Consider the following 22,691-nt stretch of genomic DNA (forward strand, 5'->3'; position numbering starts at 1 on the left):
AGAAAGATGTAACTTTTTATTGGACACTCTTGTTTCTAGTGATTTTGTTTTGGAGTTATGTCATTCATTGCTGGGAAAAAAAACCAACAACACAACAAACCAAACACACAACCAAAAACAGCAGAAAGAAAACAGCTCCTCCAAGGCTTCAAATATATTAAGAAGCTGCACAATGCACTCTGAATGTCTGAGCCATCCCAACGTCACCCCATTGTTTGCATGATTTTGTTTTACTACACTTATCAATATTGTGTACTAAGTCTCTGAAGCTAGGTAGTGAAGTGTTAATCTAAAAATTAACAGGAAGGCTGTTTAAGGAAGATTAAGAAACCATGATTATACATGTGTTTGCAGAGAAGAGCGCTCCCAACACAGGACACTAAATTATACACACCAGGGAGAGTAAGCAAGCACTATTTAGCACTCATAGTGTAGAAAGAAAACACCCTCTGCATTCCAGCCTCATCCCTAATTTATGTATGTAGAGAGGGGGAAGGGAAGACAAGGACTGTACACTTTAAAGTTACCATGACCGGTTTTACTATTGACTTCATTTCCCTTTTCTTCATTCACTTTCAAGAGCGATTCCCTGCATTCATTCAATCTCTCAGAAGTGACTAGGCAACAAAACCAAAGGCAGCTGGGTAAGGCATTCCTACTATTCCCTTTGCTTCACAGAGCCATTCCAGAAGTCCTTTAAATAGATCTCTTCTTCACTAGAAGTGGGCATTAAAAAAATATTAATTCCTCAGAAATACAGAGATGGGATGGAATACATGCAACACAAGTAAGGAAGGGGATTATCCTTGTGGAAAAAATTCTCACTTGTGTGCCATGAAGCTCTTCAAGAGCTGGCTGGTTACTTAGGAGAGCACAAGTACCAGTCCTGCAATACTGCAGCACACAAAGAGCACACAAAGCTCCCCTCCTTCACTGGGAGGGACTGGAATTCGTGATGCCCAGCTACCTCCCCACTGCTGCTGGCCCTACAGTGTCAGAACACAAACATGCTGGAGCCAAAGATGCAGTTCAAGCAGCAGACAGTAATTAAGCTGGTTTTGCTGGCTTATGCATATCTGGGAAATCTGCACACAGGGAGGAAGATTTCTTACATGGTGTTCTCCAGCTTCATTCCAAGTGCTCCGGGCCTTATGATGCTGAAAACAAATAATGAACTCATAATTTCCCCCACTGATTTTGAAAGCATTCTCATCCTGTTTGGTAAAGATGTATTTAAGTGTTAAGACTCTCCCAGTCCTCTCTACATACCTATCTGTGTGTAATACACACACATCATAACAGCCTCCAAATAGTGAATACATGTAGTACTTCACATCTGAAGCTCAACTGCATGAACTACTCACCCTAAAATAACCAAACCTAAACCTTGTCAAGGACTCCTAAAACCCTACACTTCTCCTCCATTTCTCAGACTTTCCTGTATACCCATTTATTCACTGTTTCTTCCCTTTTCTCTCCAATTTTGCCAATCTTACAGGAAAAACTTTGTTTCCTACAACAGGCATGTCCTAGTTCAACTAGGAATTCAATTTTGGATTTGAAAGCTGGAATTACTCATTATTATTACACATCTTTTTTTTTTTTAACTTTCTGTTCAGTTCCCTAAAATAAAGTTGGATCCCCCTAATGAAGTTTTTTCCTGTAACTCCCCAAGTTACATCAACATGCCTGATACCTACTTTGCAACTCTGATTCAGTTCACCATGAGCTGGCAGGCAAGCAGGGCTCTATTCTTCAGTGGCAAAGCAGGGTTCACACAGTGTCCTTCAATACACCACATCCTTTCGAGATTACACTATCAAATCTACATACTAGCAATGACAACCAGAACACTTATCACCAGGCTTCAGAAGCAGAGGCTTGAATTCAGTCACTTTTTAATTGGAAGCAGAAACAATACAAGCCAAGGGAAAGAACTGGTACTGAAAGACAGCTATTTAGTAGGATACACATGTATTAGGAAGGCTTTGAATTTACAGATGCATTTATAACATGTTCTTGGATAGTCTAGAGATAATGCAACTGAAGTTCTACACTCAAAACAATGTTTTTCCATGGCTTTTTGACTTTATGCAAGCAACTCTTGTTGGGACTTGTCAGAAAACACAACTGTTACTGAGCAGCAAACTTCCATTCCCTCCCACTGAAATACAGAAACACTAGCCTCAATCTTGTTGCCATTGGTTTTATGTAAGGCTTGTAATTCTCCTAAATAGCTTTACTAGGCTCAATGCTGAGAGAATACAACTCCAAATCCATCTACCCTATGCACCAGAAGCTGCTTCTGACTGCAAAGCAATGTGAGAAGATGGCATTAGAACTGCAAAGAACAGAACTGAAATAGTAATGCCTCCCAAAATAAGCTGGAATAATCATGAACATGTAGATGAAATACTTTACTAAGGTAATAGTAAAGCAGGGAACACAATCACCAACTACTCAAATACAGTGCCTCTCATCTGGAAAAGCAGCTTCTTAAACATTCAGAAATCTTTAAGTGATCTTAACTGTGATACCAAAGCAACTTCCTCATTTAAACACAATTCAAGGAAAGCACACTCTACGTTCAGTATTACAATCTAAGTTCTATATGGAGCAGAATTCTAAACATTTTAATTCTTGTGTTTGATAAACAATTGCTGTGCCTCATGGGGCAACTACTGTTTGTGGGCCAACATTAGTAAGCTTTAACATCTCTATCCAGGTCAAGTTTCCACCATGAAATTTATCACCAGTTTCCCCTGTGGTCCCATTTTCAGACCAAGGCAAGGGGCCAACAAGCAAGCACACTAGAACAGCAGCGACTTTCAGAAGTAGCAGAAGTCACTGCAGGAAATGCTTTCATCACCACCTCTGACAGACACGATCACCACCTCCAGCTTTTGTGAATAATTCCTAACATCGTTCAGTTACACTACGCAGTTTGGTTTTTGCTAAGCTAACAGTTCATTAAAACTGACCTGAAGGCATTATATGAGCAAATGTGCTAGGGGAGGTGGGTAGGGAAGGGCAGGGAATGTGCTCAGGAGCAACCACATCTCCAGGTAGCAAAGTTGTATTTTTAAAAGGCTATCAAGTCCACAAAATGCCAATTAAGTGCATTTCTGTCTATACGTACAGTTTCCACAAGCTTACACATACAACAGTTCCCTGACCAGGGTCAGAATTTGGCATTGCTAGAAAAGAAAGGAAATTATTTAAACCTCAGACCACTGGCTTCCCGTCTCCATCTACAGCAGGAAATGCAAAGTCTCCTGTACACGTGTCTCCAAGACACCTGTGGTGACATATAGAACAGATGACAAACAGTACAAGTCAAAGCACTCTGAAAACAGATGTGTTACACACTTGTGAACTGACTGGTCCATGCTTCCATGCTTAAAATGACATAAACCAGCTTTACAGTTTGATCTTTTTGAAAGGAGTTAAAGAATTCACATTAAAAATTAAGACAAGCTTTAGGGAAGAACTTTTATACTTGAAATTGATTTAAACCCATGATCCACTATGGAACTGGTGAAGCAATCCCTGTACCAAATGACTGTAACCAGGGCTATACCTAATTGTAGAAGTTTCATTTCTTCTCACCAAACCTGGCACTGCATTCTGTAATTCCTTTTACACAAACTTCACCATAAACCTTGAGAAGAAAAACCCCCTATAGGGCCAGTATATATTAGCTGAATACAATCCTGAACTGGTCCCTTAAAACCATTTAATCTGATTATAGAATTAAATAGTTTTAGTTTTGTTTGGGTTTTTATTTAACTCCAAATTAGTTATAAGTGCTTCAAAAATAACTGAAAAATCCTCTTGTATTAAACTCGTAACAATACCTGATAAAAGAATGTTCTTTCTATATAAACAAATGCAAAGCTGTTTGGTTTCTGGATAGAAATCATTAACCCTCATCACCCTGATTAATTACTTTCTATTTTTAAGCCTTAAGACTTTTTTTCCTTTCAGAACACACAGATAGGAAACCAACAGGCAAATCCCCTTTTTCCACTAGGTGAAAGAGTAAACTGACCACAGCAAGATCTTTAGTTCAAAACAGATGTTTTTCAACTCAACACAAGCTAGATCAACCTGAGAACACCTCAAATAGTAAGGGATCATTTAATATCTGACAGGAATTCCCTTCAGTCTCTAAAGGCATCCTCTGCCACTAACCACAAACAGCATTGTTCTGGACTTCCACAATACCTTATGAAAGGCAACTGAACCTCAAGGTGGTCTGAAGCACCACCCAGGTATTTTTCATTCAAATAATTTCTAGTCTTTGCAAGAGACTTTTAAGTTTCAAGTTGAGGAACAAACCTGGTTAGGAAAGCAACAAGTAAGACAATTCCCCTCTTTAGATCTTCACTATGTAGGTTTTAGAGTTTCTCCCCCAGAATAAGACCCTGAATAATTTATTCAAAGAGATGGGACTCTACCTCACTTTATTGGTACTACAAGCATATTTAGAAAGACTAACAGATATGAACACATACACAGACAATATTTTACTTGGGAAAGCAGCAATCGATGAGCATTTAGTTTAAATCTCTTCATAGGCATGCTTCCCCAAACTCGAGTATTCCTTAAAATACAACAGGAAGTGCCTATTTGCTTTTCCTATTCACACTAATTCAGGTCTATTGTTGGTTGAAACAAAGGTCTTTCAACCTACATCACCCGTTCCCAGGACATTTGACACCAGTTTATTAATATCATAACCATAGGCGGCATAAGTGGCAGAAATCCAGACCCACTCCTGGTACCCATCTTAAATAACCCTAGAAAGGCAGGTGAATCATCTCACAGGTTGTGGAACTGTAACATTTATTCACAACTAGGAACAAGCAGTTAAGGTCACAGCTTTTTCCTGAGCCTGTTCTCTGCAGTCTCTGCAATACTTTATTATAAAAATACTTCTAAAAAGCTCAAAGTCTGTCCACAAGCTTTCCTCCCTCCAACCAGCAGAACTGTTCTGCTTTTAAACAAGAAAGTAATCTACAGCAAATCCAAGATTTCAGTATTTTTAAATACCAGCCAGCTATTCAATGTGAAAACTATAATGAGGTTCAGTTGTCACAAAATTCAGCTGCTGAGAGCTTCCAACCTGTGAAGTTTACACCTATTTTCAGGTGGGGAAAGAGGAAAAGAATAGTGGCCCTCCTACTGAGGATGTGTCACACTTAGTTTTGCATCAATCCCCTTTGAATTGCAATGAAAACTCCTCCACTCAAGCTTAGGATTATCAAAAAGAGATTGTGAACAGTAGTTTCCAGCCTCTGGATAGCATCACCTTCAGAAGCTATGTGCTTCTAAATTAAGTTGCTATGTAACACTCCATCAGAAAGGTTGTTTTTGATGTGAAATACAAACAAAAAGAACAGAAACAAGAACTAGAGAAAATATACTTCCTAAGCAACATCATACTTAAAAACATAAATGCATTCTAATTCTTAACTTACTCATTTTCAAAGTATTCTCTACTAACTAAAAAGCCATCTGATATTTTACATACCTGGCCAAGGGATGCTCGTGCCCCACTTGTCACAGAATGCATCAGTTACACTTAACCTGGAAAAATTAAGTGTCCCATCTAAAGCAAATAAAAATGCCCAAAATTCGAGACTTCAATCAAGTGCCATAGAATTCTGGCAACCAACAAAGTTCGTAACAGCCCAGAACAGTCACCCAACCAAGCTTTCCTAAAAAGCTGAACTTTTCACTAAAGTTCACTAAGCTTTTCACTAAAAAAACCTGAAAACGATTGTGTTCTTGGTGCTGCAGCAATAAAACTGTACCTTAAAACTTGCTTTTTTAACCCCAAGTGAAATCTTAGCCAAAAGGTAAGCCCCATAGGATATGAAGTCTGTTGCTTGCTTGAAGGGGGAAACTAACAGTGTCAGTGTTCTCTGCTTCTACAGTTTATAGTGTAGAGGAAGCATTTTAAGTATTACTGCAGACATAGTGATAACTTGACTAAATAACACAAGAAAGAATAAAAGCTTCCTCCTCTCTGAATTTTCCTCTTTCAAATATCTGCTATCACAGGGATTGTGCCTTTCAACTACACATTATCCCTCTGAACAAAGTAATTGTAGTAAGTATGATCTACAATCCACACTAGTTATATTTCCATTATAGAAACACTCACTGCTCAGCCAGCAAAACCTACACTGAGTTATGAGAGGTCTTCCTGGACAAAGATGACAGAAGGGTTAAGTTGCATTTGTATCATGTAGAATTTAGTCAGGGAGCCCTAAACTGGCTAACTACCCCTTGAACAGAAGTGCTTTACTGTACTGCCTTCCATTTTTTAAAAGTCTCCTCAATATGCCTAGGAGGGAGAAGAAAGCATGTTCTTTGAAAAAAAAAAAAAAAAATTTAAAAATCAACAAGCTCAGAAATACCATAGAAGCCTCATAAAAGAAAAACAGTGTTAGTAGTTGAGCTGTTCTTCTCATCAAGTTGTATCTAGTTAATTGCACAAAGTCACTGCCTTGTATAAGTATCAGGGCTAATTCCCTTGCAAGACCAGTCTGCAATCCCCACACAGAAATTTCAGGTGATTCACCTTTCACCAAAGGTGATTTTAGTCATTATGAAAAGTCATTCAAGGCTCTGGGTAGCTGAGCTCTTAAATACATGCTTCCAAGACTGCAGAATCTCCACAGATGAAGGGTTTTTTTTAATAAACATCTATCAGGAATAATAGGTATAGTTGAAAGATTTGCATTTAGAGAACATACTAATGAGCTCTAAAGGACCTGTCAGCCCCTTTCTCTGTGATACCATCCTCACCCTGTTTTGATAGCTGATAAACACATTTGTTTGATAACCAAGGGCTGAGAAGGACACTTAAAGAGTCTGCCACTCAGAGCACAGATTTCTCAAATGCCAAAGTTATTTTCATGCTCTTTGGTTCCCTTTTAAAGGGGATTTCTGCTGTGTTAAAAAATATTTAGTAGCAACACGATTAGCAGAAAATCAGCCCTGAGATTTGGAAGTATTTACTCACCTTCTCTAATTCCTAGAACCTTTACAAGCTTCTCCTCAAACTACTTTACTCAAGATAGCTTACATCAATTATAACTGAGCATTATCTACACGGAAGTTGCCCCACACTACTTATTCAAAAGAATGTTCACCTACATAGCACTGAAAAACCTGCTCTACAAAATTAGCTGTGTATTAATTTGCATAACCAAACATCCAATCAGTAAAAATTTTTAAAGAATGCTTTAAAGAATGCCTGTTCATTCAATAATAGTTTTTATTTCAAGTTCTGTTTACTGGAACCATTATTTAATGCCTAAAGACATTACCTAATGGCTTTTATTTAAGAAACAAAACAACCTTCAATACTAAAGGGAAAACATACCCGCTTCTGCCTAAATTTATTAATTTCATTTATTTTTTCCCCTATGCTCAAGCCAGGAGATTCATGAGTCCTTGAAACTAATTTGAACATTTACCTCTCAATTCCTGCTGACAGCCCCCCCACCTCAACCTACAGAAACATTCCTCACATCCACCACAGTATATACCCCGAAGTACACACCAATAAAACAGGCTAAATAGTCCCCTCAGAAGACCTTACTTTAGATCTTTCCAGGGCCTTGTTTGTGTTCTGAAGTAGTACAGAGCTATTTATGGAAAAATCTCTGCTGGAATCACAGCCAGAATTTCAATAGGCTGCACAGCACAGAAAAGCCAGTGGTTAGTTTTCTGTTTGCAAATAACAATATATTTGGAAATAACATACTGAGCTATTGTTTTGCATGTACATAACAGAGGCCTTCAGGCAATGCCTTTCTTCTCACTGTGAATGCTACAGACTAAGAGCACTGGAATATATTGATTTTCTCTTTTTGCTGATGCCATTCCAAGACATATACCGTAAGTTAAAAATTAGTAGCAGTTACTTTTGAAAATGATCATAGTTTGGCAATGCCTTTCTAAATAAGCTACTCTAATTCTGTGACTTGGTGGGCATTTCTCTTGTAGATATAAAAAATAACTCCTAGAAATGATCATGCTGTTTCAGACTCGTCTCATAAAAGCTTTGGTCAAAGAAAGTATTTCATGTGTAAAAGCTAAGGGCAAAATCTTCTAAGGCTTTTAATCTTCATGTACAGAATGCAAGAGACCATTGTACCTGAGACAAGGTGTCAAGTGCCTCCTTCTAAGGAAGGAAAATGAAAGCAAAAATCACTCTTGCCTATCATAAGGGAAGGGAAGGAGGCACACTCACTCACTGGATGAATTTCAGGCAGCCTGCTGGAGAGCACAGCGCCTGTGAAGGTCACAAGTACAACTGAAGTTTCCAGCAGAGATGAATACACAGTTCTGACTATTAAGTGACCATGGAACAAAAAAATTCTGATGACTTCGCTCACTGTGGGCATCCACTCCTTTATTGATTCATTTTCATACTTAATGTGTCTTCTAGTGGCACTTGGAACTTGAAAAAGTGGTCTTCCCTTTACCAGTTGCCTCATCTTCCCTCCCCCCCCCCTCCTTGGCAAGTCTTTTCCTGTGTTTCTATTCTGGCCCAAGCATACATGCTTCAGCTTCTTAAAAAGAATATTTGATTAAACAGAGGTCAACACTAGTTTCTGGCATGGACTTCAGGGATTCTTAACACTCGCTTCTATAAAAGATGCAAAAGGGATCCACAAATCTTGACAACTCTTCCAAAGCAGGCACTTATAACACATCTTAAAAATACTGACCTTTATTTTGAAGTTAATTATTTTAAATCTCTCAACTTCTCTATTTATAGATTAGGACCTTTTTGGATTTTGGAAGAACTGTGTAACAGCTGAAAACAAGATAAAGAGTATTTAGCAGTATTACTGTCCTGCAAGGATCCCAAAGTTCCTTGCAATAACTTTTAAAAGTTTTGGAACTTCATTTTGGGGAACAGGCACACTCATCTTACAGACGGAGAAAATAAAACATGAAGGGGCTAAAATGGCTTAGTGACCTTCCAGTGAAACAGCTCAGGATGATTCCTTTCAGTTATCTCCATTTCTAGTCTTCCTTTTTGTCACTTACCCTGCCCATCAGGATAATTATATTTAAATCTGAACTTTAAACCTGGTAAAAAGTAAAAGAGTAATAACAGCTCTGTAAGAAACCTGAGCCTACGTCAAAAGACACTGGGTAGAAAGCTCAGGAATTGGAAGGTACCAAAAACTTCCCGTTCAGTGTTACATAATTGTATCACTTCTGGAAAATTAATTTCAACATACACATAAATGAGCTTCACTATCTACATAACCAAGCTTACAAGATCAAAGAGGTCTGTGTACACCGTGTTCGCTTGAAAACTTCTTCAAAATTACAGCAACCAACAAGAAGTGCTCCTACACAGGATGCAATCACTTGATCATGCCATTTTCTTCTTAACATACACACACGCTTAATAATCCCTGTGCAGCAACACTGAGCAACAGGACAGAGATGACCTAGTAGCACAGTTGTAGATGAGAATTTAGAACATGCTTTCCTGATCTTCAGAAACAGCAGAAAGATGAGAATACCACAAAAACTAGGAGATGTCTATTACTCCCAGGTTGGGTATGACCTCCCAAGTCAAACCAAGGAAAAGAATCCACAAGCTCCAGGGAGCCAACAATCTGATATGCAGAATCTCAAGTGGCTTGGTTTGTTTTAAATGCTCTGTCTTCCTCCTGCACGTTCCTCTGAGGCATCTAAATATTGTCAGAGACAAAAGTGCTGGGTTAAGCACAACATACGTTCAGCTCCAGAACAGAATTGGTATGTTACCATTGCTTCCAAAAGGGTCTGGAGTAAAATGAAAGATCCTGAATATTTCTTGTAAACAAAAAAGAAGATAGTAAACTTCAGCTAAGGAAAAAAAATAACACAACAACAAAAAAACAAACATGAAGCTGTGAGAACAGACCAAGAAAAGGCAGAAGGCCTATACAGAAATTATTAAATTTTGGTCAAAAAGCCCTCCCTGCCAATTCCACATTCCACTCAAACAGCTTGTGAGCACTTCACTACTACCTTCACAAAGCAGTGCCATTTTCTTACTGCTAAACTATATAATGAACAAGTCTGTGGGTTTCAACTTCCATTTTTCTTTGTTCATATTGATCTTTCAGAAGGTGTCTTCCAACATGGATCTCAATTCACTGAAAGCAGACTTTTCCCATGTCAGAGGCAGTCTGGGAACAAGCTCGGATCAACTCTTAAGTACAAAAAGGCTGAAGAAGAGGCTGAGCAAGTTGCTCACAATTCCAGTTTCACATGTTGCCTTAGTATCGTTATCCTGTCTCCAAGAGAAGCAATCCATCCATTCAACTCTCACATCACTTGTCCCATTCCTGTAGTTGCACTACTGCCTATTCCACCACAAACATTTGTGACAATTTGACGAATCAGTCTGGCGAAACTAACTCAGGATAAAAAAAATCAATCTGATTACAAGTAATCCAGGACATGGAATTTTCACTCAGGTCAGTTTCCCAAAGAGGTCACTCTGCAGGTCAGCAAATAGCAGTAACTGGTGAAGGTACAAGAAAGGACCAACTCTTCCAGAAGCAGCAGCTACTCAAACTGACAGTGAACCTACAGGCAAATCAGGATGCAATTTGAATTCTAAATCCTCCTTCTATACCAAGGCCACACTTCACTCCAAAACAAGCTGAACATGGCAATTATTAAAAGATAATCCAAAGCTTTTTTTTGTTAACTCCAATATTTCTATAAATGAATCCTTAGACAGTGTACCAAGACCAGTACCTGACAAGTTAGGGGTTTGTTATGTAATTCAATAAGAAAAAAGTCCAGGAACTCTCAAGCAAGTCTCTTCGAGAATCATTAGAGTTGAAGCAATAGATTTATTTCAGTACATAACTCATCTGCTGGACCAATTTACTTTAAAATGTTAAAGTGCCTCCAAAAAACCAAGTCCTTTAGACTCCAAATACAAGCATTACTCACAAACACAGAGAGGTCAGAATTTCTACAAATCTTCTTCTAACCATTTACTAGCAGGAGAAAGGCCAGCTGGAATCACTGCTTTTCAGAATGAAAGAATGGTCCCTGGAATACTCTTTATATTCATCAGCGAAAAAGGAAAATACAGCTACTAACATATAACAGAAAAAACATAATAGAAATTATTCCAAGTTTTAAATAAGTAGTTATAGTTTGAAGTTGCAGTTACTTTAACTGTTCCTGAATAAATGCAATTATCTTTTCTAAACTTCTCAAAAACAGACTACCAACTGTGTTTGTTTGGAGACCACATTATTCATAGAGAATCATTAATTTAAGAACTGCAGCTGAAAATGCAAAGAGAAACGTTTCCAGATAAAATGCATTATGTATACCTGGGAAACAAACCTTTCTTACAAAAGAACTCTCTTAAACCGTTTTTCCTGACCCTAAAATTTTCTTCCAAAATTAGATGCAAGAATAACTGCCTAAGGGCTTTAACATGTGACCTAAATACACTGCTCTTCTTAATGGTGCTATCACTTGTGGATTGCTAGGAGGAAAATACATTTTTATAGGGAATGGCTGGCCAAATTAGTAATTTCTCCTCCAGTGCTCAACAAAAGCCTAAGTTAGAAGAGAGAAGCTTGCAGCCACTTCTGTTTCTGTAACCAAATTACAGTCATGCACAGAAGCCTCAAATTATTAGCTTCAGTATTATTACCAACTCACAGCTGCAACATCCTACCTGATGCCTTGCTAGCAAGCATCTTCATTTAAAGGTAAATTTAACAACCCAGAACTTCCCAGTCGTGGAAAAGAACAAGGCAAGACCACCATCAAGTAACACTACCTGCTGCCCAGAGCAAGGTCCTAAAGCAGTCACGTCTGGAGAGCCAGAAAGTGAGCAGCAATATATTCCATAAAGGAAATCCTGCTATAGATAATCATTAGAAGTGCACACACAACGTATCAATACTTTAGCTCTTAAAACACGACCTTTTTAGGCTTCCCCCATTTTCAAAGGTTCATGTAACAGCATAAAAGAATAAAAATGTCCCTCTCATTTCCACATTACTTCCATTCTAACCCTACAACAGCAGCATTTAGCTATCCTGTGCTTTACAAGCATAACAGAGCGATATAGTAATACAACAAAGCTATAAATACATATATTCCACTCAAGTTTAAAATCTAGAAAACTGTCTATATGTAGATATTTTAACTACAGACTTACCACTGCTTCTTAAAAGAGATTACTTTAAATTGGTTTGGATCAAGTATCTTGCTTCCCATATTTATCTCCTTTTATTTTCATAGAACCATGGAAACTGTTGTCTCCATTCACATTCACAACATAAGTGCCTGCCTATGCCAGGACTTTTCATTCATTTCAATCATTTTCATTTCAATCACTTCTTTGAGAGGGTAAACCTCAGTTTCACATTTACTCAACACTGACTTACTTTGTGAAACTTTTCACTCCATACTAAAAAACTGTGGACATAGTTATGGTCCTGCATATTACAGAGCATTGAAAATGCCAAAAAAAGGTCTGGAAAACACCCTTAAAGCAGTTATAAAATAATCTTATACCGATTAAATCACTCTGGGAGCACAGTTTCCTGAAGAGGAAAGAACAAATGGCAGCCTTAATTGTATGCACACAACCAACATCGAAAACAAAGGAGGTCTAATGCTACAGCATTTAAATGCAAGACAATAACATCACTTTAGGTGAAGTCAACACCCCAAACAAGGGATCAATTTTTCAAATCATAATACCAGCGATAAGACACAGTAAGAGAAGATTATCATTTGTCAGATTATCTTTAAAGGGCTTTACAGTAAAGCAATCAGCAAGTAATCCCTCTCCCAATTAAGCCGTATTCTGTTCTACAACAACAAGTTCCAAGAAACTAACCTGTACTGATAAACACAGCTCTTTTTACTAACACCACTAAAGAAATCTCATTTCCACACACTGCTTATGCGGACACTGAAGAAAACCTATTCCACATGTACTAGTTTTGCTACCGAAAAATGTCAAAAAGTATTTACAACATAGTGATAAATGACACTGTGTTTGCTCATGCTTATGTGATACCTAATTTTGAAAAACTCCAGAACTGTCACACTGCACAGAAGTTTTGTCTAATGGCTTATCCCAACATAAGTCCCTGCTGCTACCCAGTGAAGTAGTTCTGCATTCTCCAGCTGCCCTCAGGCGCTTGTTTTCATCGCCCCTTCTTCACACCTCTGGTGTTTGCAGTCCACAAAGCCTCAAGTTCAGGGAGCTGACTGACTGCAATCTAACCCAGAGAACATCTACAGGTCCTTTTGTCTTCAAAAGCAGCACAGACTTGGACCTTTACAACTGAAAGATCACCAGTGATGCGGGATCTCTGTCAAGCACTGGTGCACCACACCAAAGCTTCAGCTATTTTATTGGGCCAGTGGTTCTTCAGTCTCTTCAGACTATCAGAATTAGATCTATTTTGTTGCTGGCCTTCATACAGCATATGTTCAAAGTGTGTTTTCTTTAACAACAAAGAACCTTTGAAGTATTTTTTTCAGCCGATTTTGCCATTTGTAGTAGCACAGCATCTAGAGATCAGGGTCTTGTGTTGACTGCATATCAAGTCCTATAAAGGGACCAACCCTTTCCAGAGCTCCTTGCATTCCTTTGAGCCACTTGATCATTCTCTGCACCATGCTGGCACAAGCACACACAGAGCACTGAGAACCAGATCAGGGTTCAATTCAGCTGAAAAATAATCCAGTCCAAACCACATTTTTAAGTATTTTTCAGCTAGATCAGCTTCCCAGACAAGTTCACTGTGCAGTTACATGAACACTTGTGCCAGCAAAGTGGGAAGGAGTGCCTCTTTAAGCAGAAATGCTGCCAAACATGTAGCCATGGCCTAAATAGGCAAGTCAGAAGGGAACAGAAAGAAGAAAAAAAAAAGCTGACAGTATAGCTAGGAACACCCAGCTCTTAACTCTTACCTCAGCATCCACTGGGAGTTTTATTCTTCATTTTAGTTCTCCCAAAACACATTCTATGAAGCTATAGCTCCCACAGAAACCCATTTCTAGGGTTTCACAGTTAGCACCTTTACAATTAAAAGCTATGAAGGTTCACAAAGCCCATCAGGAGTTGTAATCCACCAGGATTGTCACTGGGAGCCAAGTGGCATTCATTTGTACTGTTGGAATCTGATGGCTTTATCACTATAACTGCTGTATTTGCAACACAAAAAACCCACTCCTTTTTCCAGTGAATTTTTAATTTAGGCAAAAAAATTCACAAAACATAAAAACACTGCAGAAGTTGCAGAAGAATACTAGTCAGCAGTGTGGCTATCAAGCTGAAGTGCCCAAGCTACCAAACCATGTCAAAAGAGAGTACTGAGTAACTTCTATGGAGCTAAACAAGCACTTACTATTTAGCTGTTTGCTAAATGCCCTTTGTTTTGGGGGACTTCCCACTTTGAATGCACACTTCAGTCTGGATCAGCAGCTCCTAGAACACAGTAGCCTCCAGATATGGTCATTTTACAAACAGCTCAAGATAAAAGAGATAAAATACAAAAGCAGACTCAGGAATACAGAACAGGACTATAACCATGGGTCTTTTTAGTAATCTACAGTTTATTTCAAACTACTCCTTAAAAAGCAAACCTATTACTAGTGCTTGTTCCTTCTTACCTTATGAGCACACAGAACATAATCACACCCCTCAGAAACCCTAAGTAAATTTCCTCCCACACCTGCACCCCAACCCTTCTTCAGCATTAGAACCGCAACCTCTCACACCTCTGTTACTTTTCTCTGAGAATTTTCCCTCCCCTCCTTTCCATCACTTCCCATTACAAAAGCCAATCAGTGACTTCCATAACAATGCCCTTGTTCCTCTTCTGCTCCTCCTGCCCACAAACACAGCTTGGTAGAAGCCCATCTTCCCACCTGATCCCAGCAACATCCCTCTATCTACAAGGTGTAGGCTCCTAAAGGAGGGTCAATTGTTAGGACACCTATAGAACCAGGAATAACAGCCTGGTAGGACAGAGCTGACCAACTCTCTGCAGCTCTAATCCACTATTACAGATACATGTTACTTGTTCCTGGTGAGACAAGAGAAGATGGTGAACTCCAGATGTTGGTAAACTGCTTTTTACAGCAGTCTTCACTCCTGGCTTCAATTTTTGTTACTCTGAGATAACTATTTTTGTGCATTGAAGTCAAACTACCACTACTAAAGCAGCAACCGTTCCCATAGCTGCTCTGCAATTTTTAAGTCTGCCAAAAATAAACATGAAACTATACTTGAAAGCTATACCTAGAATCAAATACAGAAAGCGTTCCTGAACAAGAGAAAGTTCAACTCTTGTTTGCATCTCTGACCACACACATGAGCTGGCTAGGAGTAAAAATGTAAGAGACTTCCTCTGTTCATCATCTGCACAAACTGAACAGACTACAGCAACGTTTTGGCTATAAATGAGGAAACATGAAACAACTCATGGATTATTAACAAAGCATCACAGATTAGTTAAAAGCATCAGACTTGAAATTTAACTCAGTAACCAGCACCCACAGCAAATATTCCAGTCCATCTTTCAGAGACAATTCAGGCACAGAACAGTTAAACAACTTGTAAAAGATGATTGGTAATCACTGAGGGTTAAAGCTTAGGACTTACGTTCCTGGCTTCCAGCCTTGGACCCAGACTATCAGGCTTTTACGTATCTTTGGATTACACTTGAAAGAACATCTAGATACAGCAGCTTGACTCTTTTTCCTTCTGCCAAGTAATTAAAACAAATTTGACTTAATGTCTTCTGAAGTACAAACTCATTCCATTAAGCAAGTGTCTGGTTTTCAGAGACTGTTTAAACTCACAATTCTTGGAGTTGCCATTGTTCCACATCTTGGAGAACGTAACAGCAAAGGAGTAAAAACAAGTCCCAAAACAACAACATTACTGCAGAAAACCTTTGTAATCCTTTTTGATAATGATTCCTACTTGGTAATGTCTGCTCTCTAGGATCTCTGGACAGTTAAGTCTTACTTGCACTGCAAGAGTGACTGCACAAAACAAAAAACAAACCAAATACTACAGATGCTTTTGATAACCTGATTATTGAACTTAAGAGGACAATGACTCTCTGTTCTTCACCAGAGAAGTCCTGTCTAATCTAATGTCCTGGCTCCAGATTCTCTGTAGTACATAGAAGAGTTGAACACATGGTAGGATTGGGCTCCAGCAAGACAAAATTAAGAAAGGCAGAAAACTGTTGAGCAAAAAATCAGCTATTTCAGAAACAGAGGCAGCACAAGCTACAGCACCCTTGTCATTATGCCACAGACTGCTAACAAAAAGGGAAACTTTTGCAATCAGTTAAAATTAAGAATCCAAATTATAATGAAGCTGACACTCAGATTTTTATTTATAAACTGACTTCTGTGCTAAACTCTGAGATGTGATAGGGCCAGGCCACAGCTTACAACCAAGGATAAATTCCATACATGCCAGGAGAAGAGAAGCTACTTTTGTGCTCCTCACACATCTGTATTCCTCGAATTGGAAAAGCAGAATGCCACAGGCAGGGCCTGGATATAAACTCACTGCCATCTCCTTCCCTCAACCTTTAGTAACAGCCTTGCCCCTTCCTTCCCTTCCACCCTCGTTAGCCCCAAAAGAAACACTGTCATATCCATCTATCACACAGTGATTAGAAAGCCAGGAAATTAAAAATTATGTATTAGTTCCTGTTTCAGCCAAAGCCACCAAATACTGACTTTGTAATGGACAGCCATACTAGCCTAGAATATCTAAAGAATGACAGGTTGTACATACTAGGTGAAAGTTATGAGGCCAGATTTGACCTCAAACACACTGGATGAGCTTTACACAGTTACTACCATTCTTAGCAAGATTTTTTTTAATTTCTGCCACTATTATTGTATTAATGTTATTCTCCTTTGGCCTGTTTTATAGGCAGCGAGTAGAGACAGCACTGGTTTTGCATTCTACTGATTAATGCAGTTAAATGGATGCAGTTTTCTTGGTTAACAGTTCTATTAGTTTAGTTTATGCTTACTTTCCAATATAAATATTGCAACATTGTATTACAGACAGGAAGAACACAGAAAGTGAAACCTCCCATTTCTTTCAAGTTTGTTTTCCTCACTTTGTTTTCAGTGAAGTTTCAGCATTCCACAACAGTTAGTTTCCAAAATCCGAGTTCTAAAGCCATTCAAAAGACAAATCCACACCCCAGGTACTACAGCACACACACTGGCACTGTCCTCAGTCACAGACATGATTAGAGTCCAAACTTGTTAGCTTGCAGAGCACGGTGGTTAAACACTCATTTAAGTTTCAGACAGCAAGATTTTCTTTAGCTTTCACCATGGTGCCTGCCACCAGAAAGCAGACAGAAAGGCAGGGAGAGAAAAAAGGTCTCCCAGACTAGATTTAGAGCCACAGTCAACTTGTCCTTGGGTATTCTGAAGGAGGACCAGAAGCACACTGTTTCAGTTTTTGCAAGAACCACACAAGGCTTCATTTCATTAAAGCAAACCTTAAAGCCAGAAGTGCAGCTACTAAAAGGAAAACTGTAACCAGCCTGATACAGAATCAGCCCCTCCAACAGCATCACAGGGAGGCTTTATGAAGCATAACAAACTCCAAGGATGGCATGGAAGCTAAACTTGCACTTTAATCAGACAGCTGGCTGTAACAATTCCAGCAATTGTGGGAACTGAACATACAGAAAGGGGAGATAATTCCAGTTCAACAAATTCATTACAACCAAGGAGAACACCAACCTTGGGACCTGACTCCAGGATCTTGGCATTTACATTTCAGGATGTCTTGTAGTACACTGAGGCTCTGGGGTTTGCCCCCTTAAAACTCACCTCAGCCATAGCTGACAATGAAACCAAACTTCCCTTTGCTCTTTGGGCCACAAATCAGAAGGCTACATCTTCCATGAAAGCAAAAATGGACATTTTTACAGCTTTTCAAACTATCCTGACTGACTTGCTGAAACTGAAGCTAGTGAATTCCCTGACAGTGAAGGTTTCCCTGAACTCCACCCACTGACTCCAGCAATAACTGGTACAGCTGCTAACCTGTCAGGATCTTTCACAGTATGATGTACGACACCTCAGAGCAGCTAAGGAAGTTAAGGACAGACTACTTCCTGACTTCTGCATTCCCACATCCTTGTAAAAGCCACATAACCATACATACAGATATATATGGAGAGTTCGTTACTCTTACATGCATGTCAACATCTCTATTTTAATGAATAATTATTTGCAAGCACCTGCCAAACAACCACAACTTCTTCAGTATTTGTACTTTATGAAGGATTTAGTTTGATATGTAATTAAAAGGGTTACAGAACTTAAAAAGTCTGCCAGGGAAAAACAATTATACTACATTTACCAGTAGTTTGAGATCAAGCTTTAAAATGCACTTCCTGAAGAACTTAAAACTAAACTTTAAGAAAGACTGTTTCAGCTTTCTTGTTTTCAAAGCTCATCTTTCAGCTTGTAAATGACAGGAATCTTTCAAAGTGCATCATTTGCCACATGCCACAGCTCATAAATAACAAGTCACCTTTACACTGATTTTTTTGGTCTTTGGAAGTTAATTTGAACCACACGTCAAATGAGAAAATAATGGAATTGTAGTTACTGCTTTTCTGAATACAGCATTAATCTCACTTGTAAGCCAGAGCACTCCAGAGGTGTAAAAAAAGAAAAAAAAAAACTCTAGGAATCACATAAGTGACAAGGCCAACTGCCTGCAGTTGAAAAAAAAAGTAACTCATGATCTTACAGGCTGTGCTGTACAAACAGAACTTTATGGCCAAAGAAATGGAGAAGTGAAACTTTCCCCAAAAAAGACTGCAGAAGAAACTTTCCCCAAAAAAAACTGCAGAAGAAATTTTCCTCTCTAGCTCAGTGACTGAGCAGCAGAGAGAAGGTGTGATTCCTTTGATGATTCCCAATCCAAGGAAAAGAATATTACAAGTACATGTTTGCAGCCACAACCAGAGGCAGCCATCTTAACGTGATATTTGTCACTGCCAGCTTCCAAAACTTGCAGGCAATTCCTAGTATCATTTCAAAAACAAAACTCCTCTTCCCTCAGTACGTAACCATGCACAAATATTCAGATTTTTCCTCTGCTGGTAAATAGAAGCTGGTAAGATTGGGAAAATTACTTGATCTTTATCTAGTACTTAGATCTTCAAAGAGTACAAACATTAATTAATTCTCACAACACCTCTCTGTGGAATGCAAGTATCACATTCCCCATTTTGCAGATTAGGAAAAAACACAAATCAAAAGCTGAGCGACAGGAAAACCTTAACAATCTTGGAAAACAATTCCAGCAAAATATTTAAGGAGCCTGAATTCAGCCCTTCTTAAAAGTGTGCTGAACAGTACTCTCAAACCATAGTTTACTCCTCAATCTGGGTATCTGAAGGCACACTAAGTGTTTATTTGCTTTGCTCAAGGTACTTACAGCAACACTGAGATATTCAGAAGTGGGATTGGATTCGTATCTCCCTATAAAGTCAGAAAACATTCAGTAAAAAAAAAACAATAATTGCTCTTACCTTCTGCTACATCATCATCTACAGCGCCTTTCACCTGAGAAAAACACCACTGAATGTCATTTCCTCCTCCAGCTCCTGAAAAACACAATAAATAAAAAAATGAGACCCCCGCAGCAACACAAAGAGCCCACAACAGTTCCCAACCGAAGATTCCAGCCAGCCCTGCACACGCCTACTTCCTCAGCAGGGCTGTCGGCACAAGCACGGCTCGCCCCTCCCTACCTTCTTCCTTTACAGACACTGGTTTTGCCCTTAGTGGTTCGCCAGCGTTTAATGCCGCGGTTGTCAGAACCGGTGTCAGTAACAGCGGCAAGAGCCGCTACCGCCGGGCCCCCGCTCGCCTCGGGATCATCCCTAGTTTCAACTTCCAACTGCGCACCTCAAACAAGAGCCCATCAACATCTCGCTTCATGCCAAGCCTCTTCCTACTTTAGAAGTCAGAGCCCTCTACAAACACACGCAACTCAAGACACTATCAGAACAAACTCCACATTTTTTGAAAACCTCCCTCTTGCAATATAAACCAAGCACGTTCTCCATTTGCTTCTTCCACAAAAACCTCAACCTACATACTCAAGAAAAATAATTTTACCACAATCTTAAGAGTCTCTTCGCAGAAGTAATGAAAGCAATTATCAGCCTTAAAATAAAATTTAAAAAAGCAGCAAATCCGAGCAGAAAAGCAAACAAGCAATCTGATGTTAACAAGTTCTACTACCGTAGAAAACGGATCGAAGAGAAAACTTCAGGAACATTACTGCCCCGGCGGAAGGCAGTGATTCATTTGAACCCTGCCACCAAAACACACAGAAAAATCACCACCCATTTCTTCTGCATTTCATTCCGAGCAAATCACTGCAGGGCTGAGTCCATACAGGAAGAGACCGAAATGGGCTTGCCTCCTTTCTTTTTTTTTTTTTTTTTTTTTCAAAGCCACTGTCAAAACGGAACTTTTGCTCAAACACAATTCAAGCAGGCTGAGCAACAGATGGCATGTACACATTAATCCAGAGGTCTGCTGTGGCCACTGGGATAACAAAGAATACAGAAGGGACTTCTACCCTCTTCTACACGAAGTTAAAGGGGGGGGGAGGAGGAGCCATAGACAAGGAATTAAGAAACCCCTAAATAATCCTTCCAAAAACGATCAAGCGTCTCAGAATACCAAGAGAAGTGCTGCCCAGTTTATAATATTTGCTCGCCTTAGTTTCTTTTCCGAAGGGTTGCAGACATGCCAGATACGTGGCCTGGCAAGGTGAAGGCAAGTTACAAGCACTCATCTCTATCAGAGACGTCAAAATGCTTTTTACAGATACATTGGAAAGAAAGGGTTGCCACACGAATCTCCTGCCATTCCCCAAAATCTGTACAACCCATTTTCTTTCCTCTCTCCAGCCTCTTCATTTGTCATACAGCAGCTGGCACCATGGAAGCATTTAAAGGGGACAGCTTGTAAAAAAATCACTGCTCTTTCTACTGAAGGCTAAAATTCTGTTTTTCATACCCTTTACTTGAACCAACTCGGCACTTTTTTTTTTTCCTCCTGACTACAACAAAAAGAGGAGGGTGGATCATGGGCGTATGTGTAGGGGGAAAAGGCAAAGCCTCCCGATGCTTGCTCCTCCAAATGCAAAGCACTGAAGAGACAATTCATTTGCAGAGGAGGGGGATGAATGTATTTCCAAATGAAGGAATCACAAGGAAAAGTAAGAAGGAAGGAGATGCCTTATGCATGCACACTTCTAGCCTAGCAAGAGCACTTCAGAATGCAAAACGGGAAGCAAGCACAAGAAGGAATGAGAAAGAAAAGACAGCAAGACCTGTAATGTTTAATTGCACCCTGTACCAAATTTTACTCTCATTTGCAGACGCTAAAAGCTGCACCCCACAGAAGGGTGCAATTGTGCTCCAGACACAAGCACGTCTGCACCCTCAACACCTCTCCGTGCACAGCAGCACTTCCCTGCACAGTCCTCACCAACTCCACCTAAGGAACAGATGCAACGCACAGGCACAGACACAAATTCTAAAACCCTGCAGGGGGGGAGAAAAACACAACAAAAAAAGGGAAAAAAAGGCTAAGACCCACCCTGCCTGCAAGCCTCCTGCCTACCCAACTTCAAAACACAGCGCTTCCCCCACCGAAGCCCCTCCACCGTGCTTATTTCGTGCCTTCCCCCCCCCCCGGCACGGGAGGGAGAGGAAGGAGGGGTGGGCGGGAGGAAAGCTCCATTTCCCAGAAGGGATAAAAAAAAAAATCCCCACCACCGGGAAGGCGCAGGCGGAACGGGGAGCGGGGCCGGGCAGCGAGCGAGGCAGCGGCTGCCCGGCGTCCTGCGAGCCGGGGCGAAACCCCAGCCAGCCGGGGCAGGCGGGGACGGCGCGGGGCTGCCCGCGGAGCTGCCCACCCGCCCCCGCAGGCCGCCCCCGCAGCCCCCCGCCCGGCGGCGGCAGGGGCCGGTGCCCCGCGGGGCAGCCCTCCCCTTACCTGCCATGTTGGGCTGGCGATAGCGGCCGCGGCGGGTCGGGCGGTCCGGGCGCTGCGCGGCGGGGCCGCCGGCGGCGGGCGGGGGGCGGCGGCGGGGGGCGGATGGCGGCGGATGGCGGCGGGGGTGCGGCCGGCTCGGCTGCTGGGGCTGCCCCCGCTCCGCGCCGCGCTCCGGCCCCCCCCCCCGAGCGCTCCACTTTCAAAATGGCGCCGGCCGAGCTGGGGGTGACGTCACCCGGAGGTGGGGGCGGGGCTCGGAGGTGAGGGGCGGGGCTGCGGGAGGGACCCGCCCCGCCCCCCGGGCATGGCGGGGCACAGAGGGGCTGCGGGACGTGGGGGGGCATGGAGGGGCTGCGGGGCCATGGAGGGGCTGCCGAGGCCCCTGGAGGGGCATGGAAGGGCTGCCGGGGTTACAGAAGGGCTGCCGGGGCCCCTGGAGGGGCCGCTCCCCCGGCCTCGCCCTCCGCAGCGTCGGGCGCTTCCCGGGAAAGGCTCCTCCGACCGCCCCGTCAGCCCTACCTGCTCGGCAGGATGCTCGGCAGCCTCACCCTGCATCCCACCCC

At 41.0% G+C, this 22,691-nt stretch overlaps 1 protein-coding gene across 2 annotated transcripts in view; it reads right to left on the minus strand.

Moving 5' to 3' along the window:
* Nucleotides 1-22,337, minus strand: part of PPP2R2A (protein phosphatase 2 regulatory subunit Balpha) — a 37,556-nt gene extending 15,219 nt beyond the window's left edge. Inside the window, exons 1-2 of one of the 2 annotated variants that reach the window (XM_051640871.1) lie at nt 22,129-22,337; nt 19,641-19,715 (exon numbers count right to left, since the gene is read on the minus strand). In XM_051640871.1, the coding sequence (XP_051496831.1) occupies nt 19,641-19,715; nt 22,129-22,135 (82 nt within the window). In that variant the 5' untranslated portion in view covers nt 22,136-22,337. Of the gene's footprint in view, nt 1-19,640; nt 19,716-20,358; nt 20,411-22,128 lie in introns of those variants that run through there. The other variant, XM_051640870.1, reaches the window with a different exon arrangement.
* Between the last annotated feature and the right edge of the window lie 354 nt (nt 22,338-22,691).

Source organism: Apus apus, chromosome 26 (genome assembly GCF_020740795.1).
Source record: "Apus apus isolate bApuApu2 chromosome 26, bApuApu2.pri.cur, whole genome shotgun sequence".
Lineage (NCBI taxonomy): Eukaryota > Metazoa > Chordata > Aves > Apodiformes > Apodidae > Apus > Apus apus.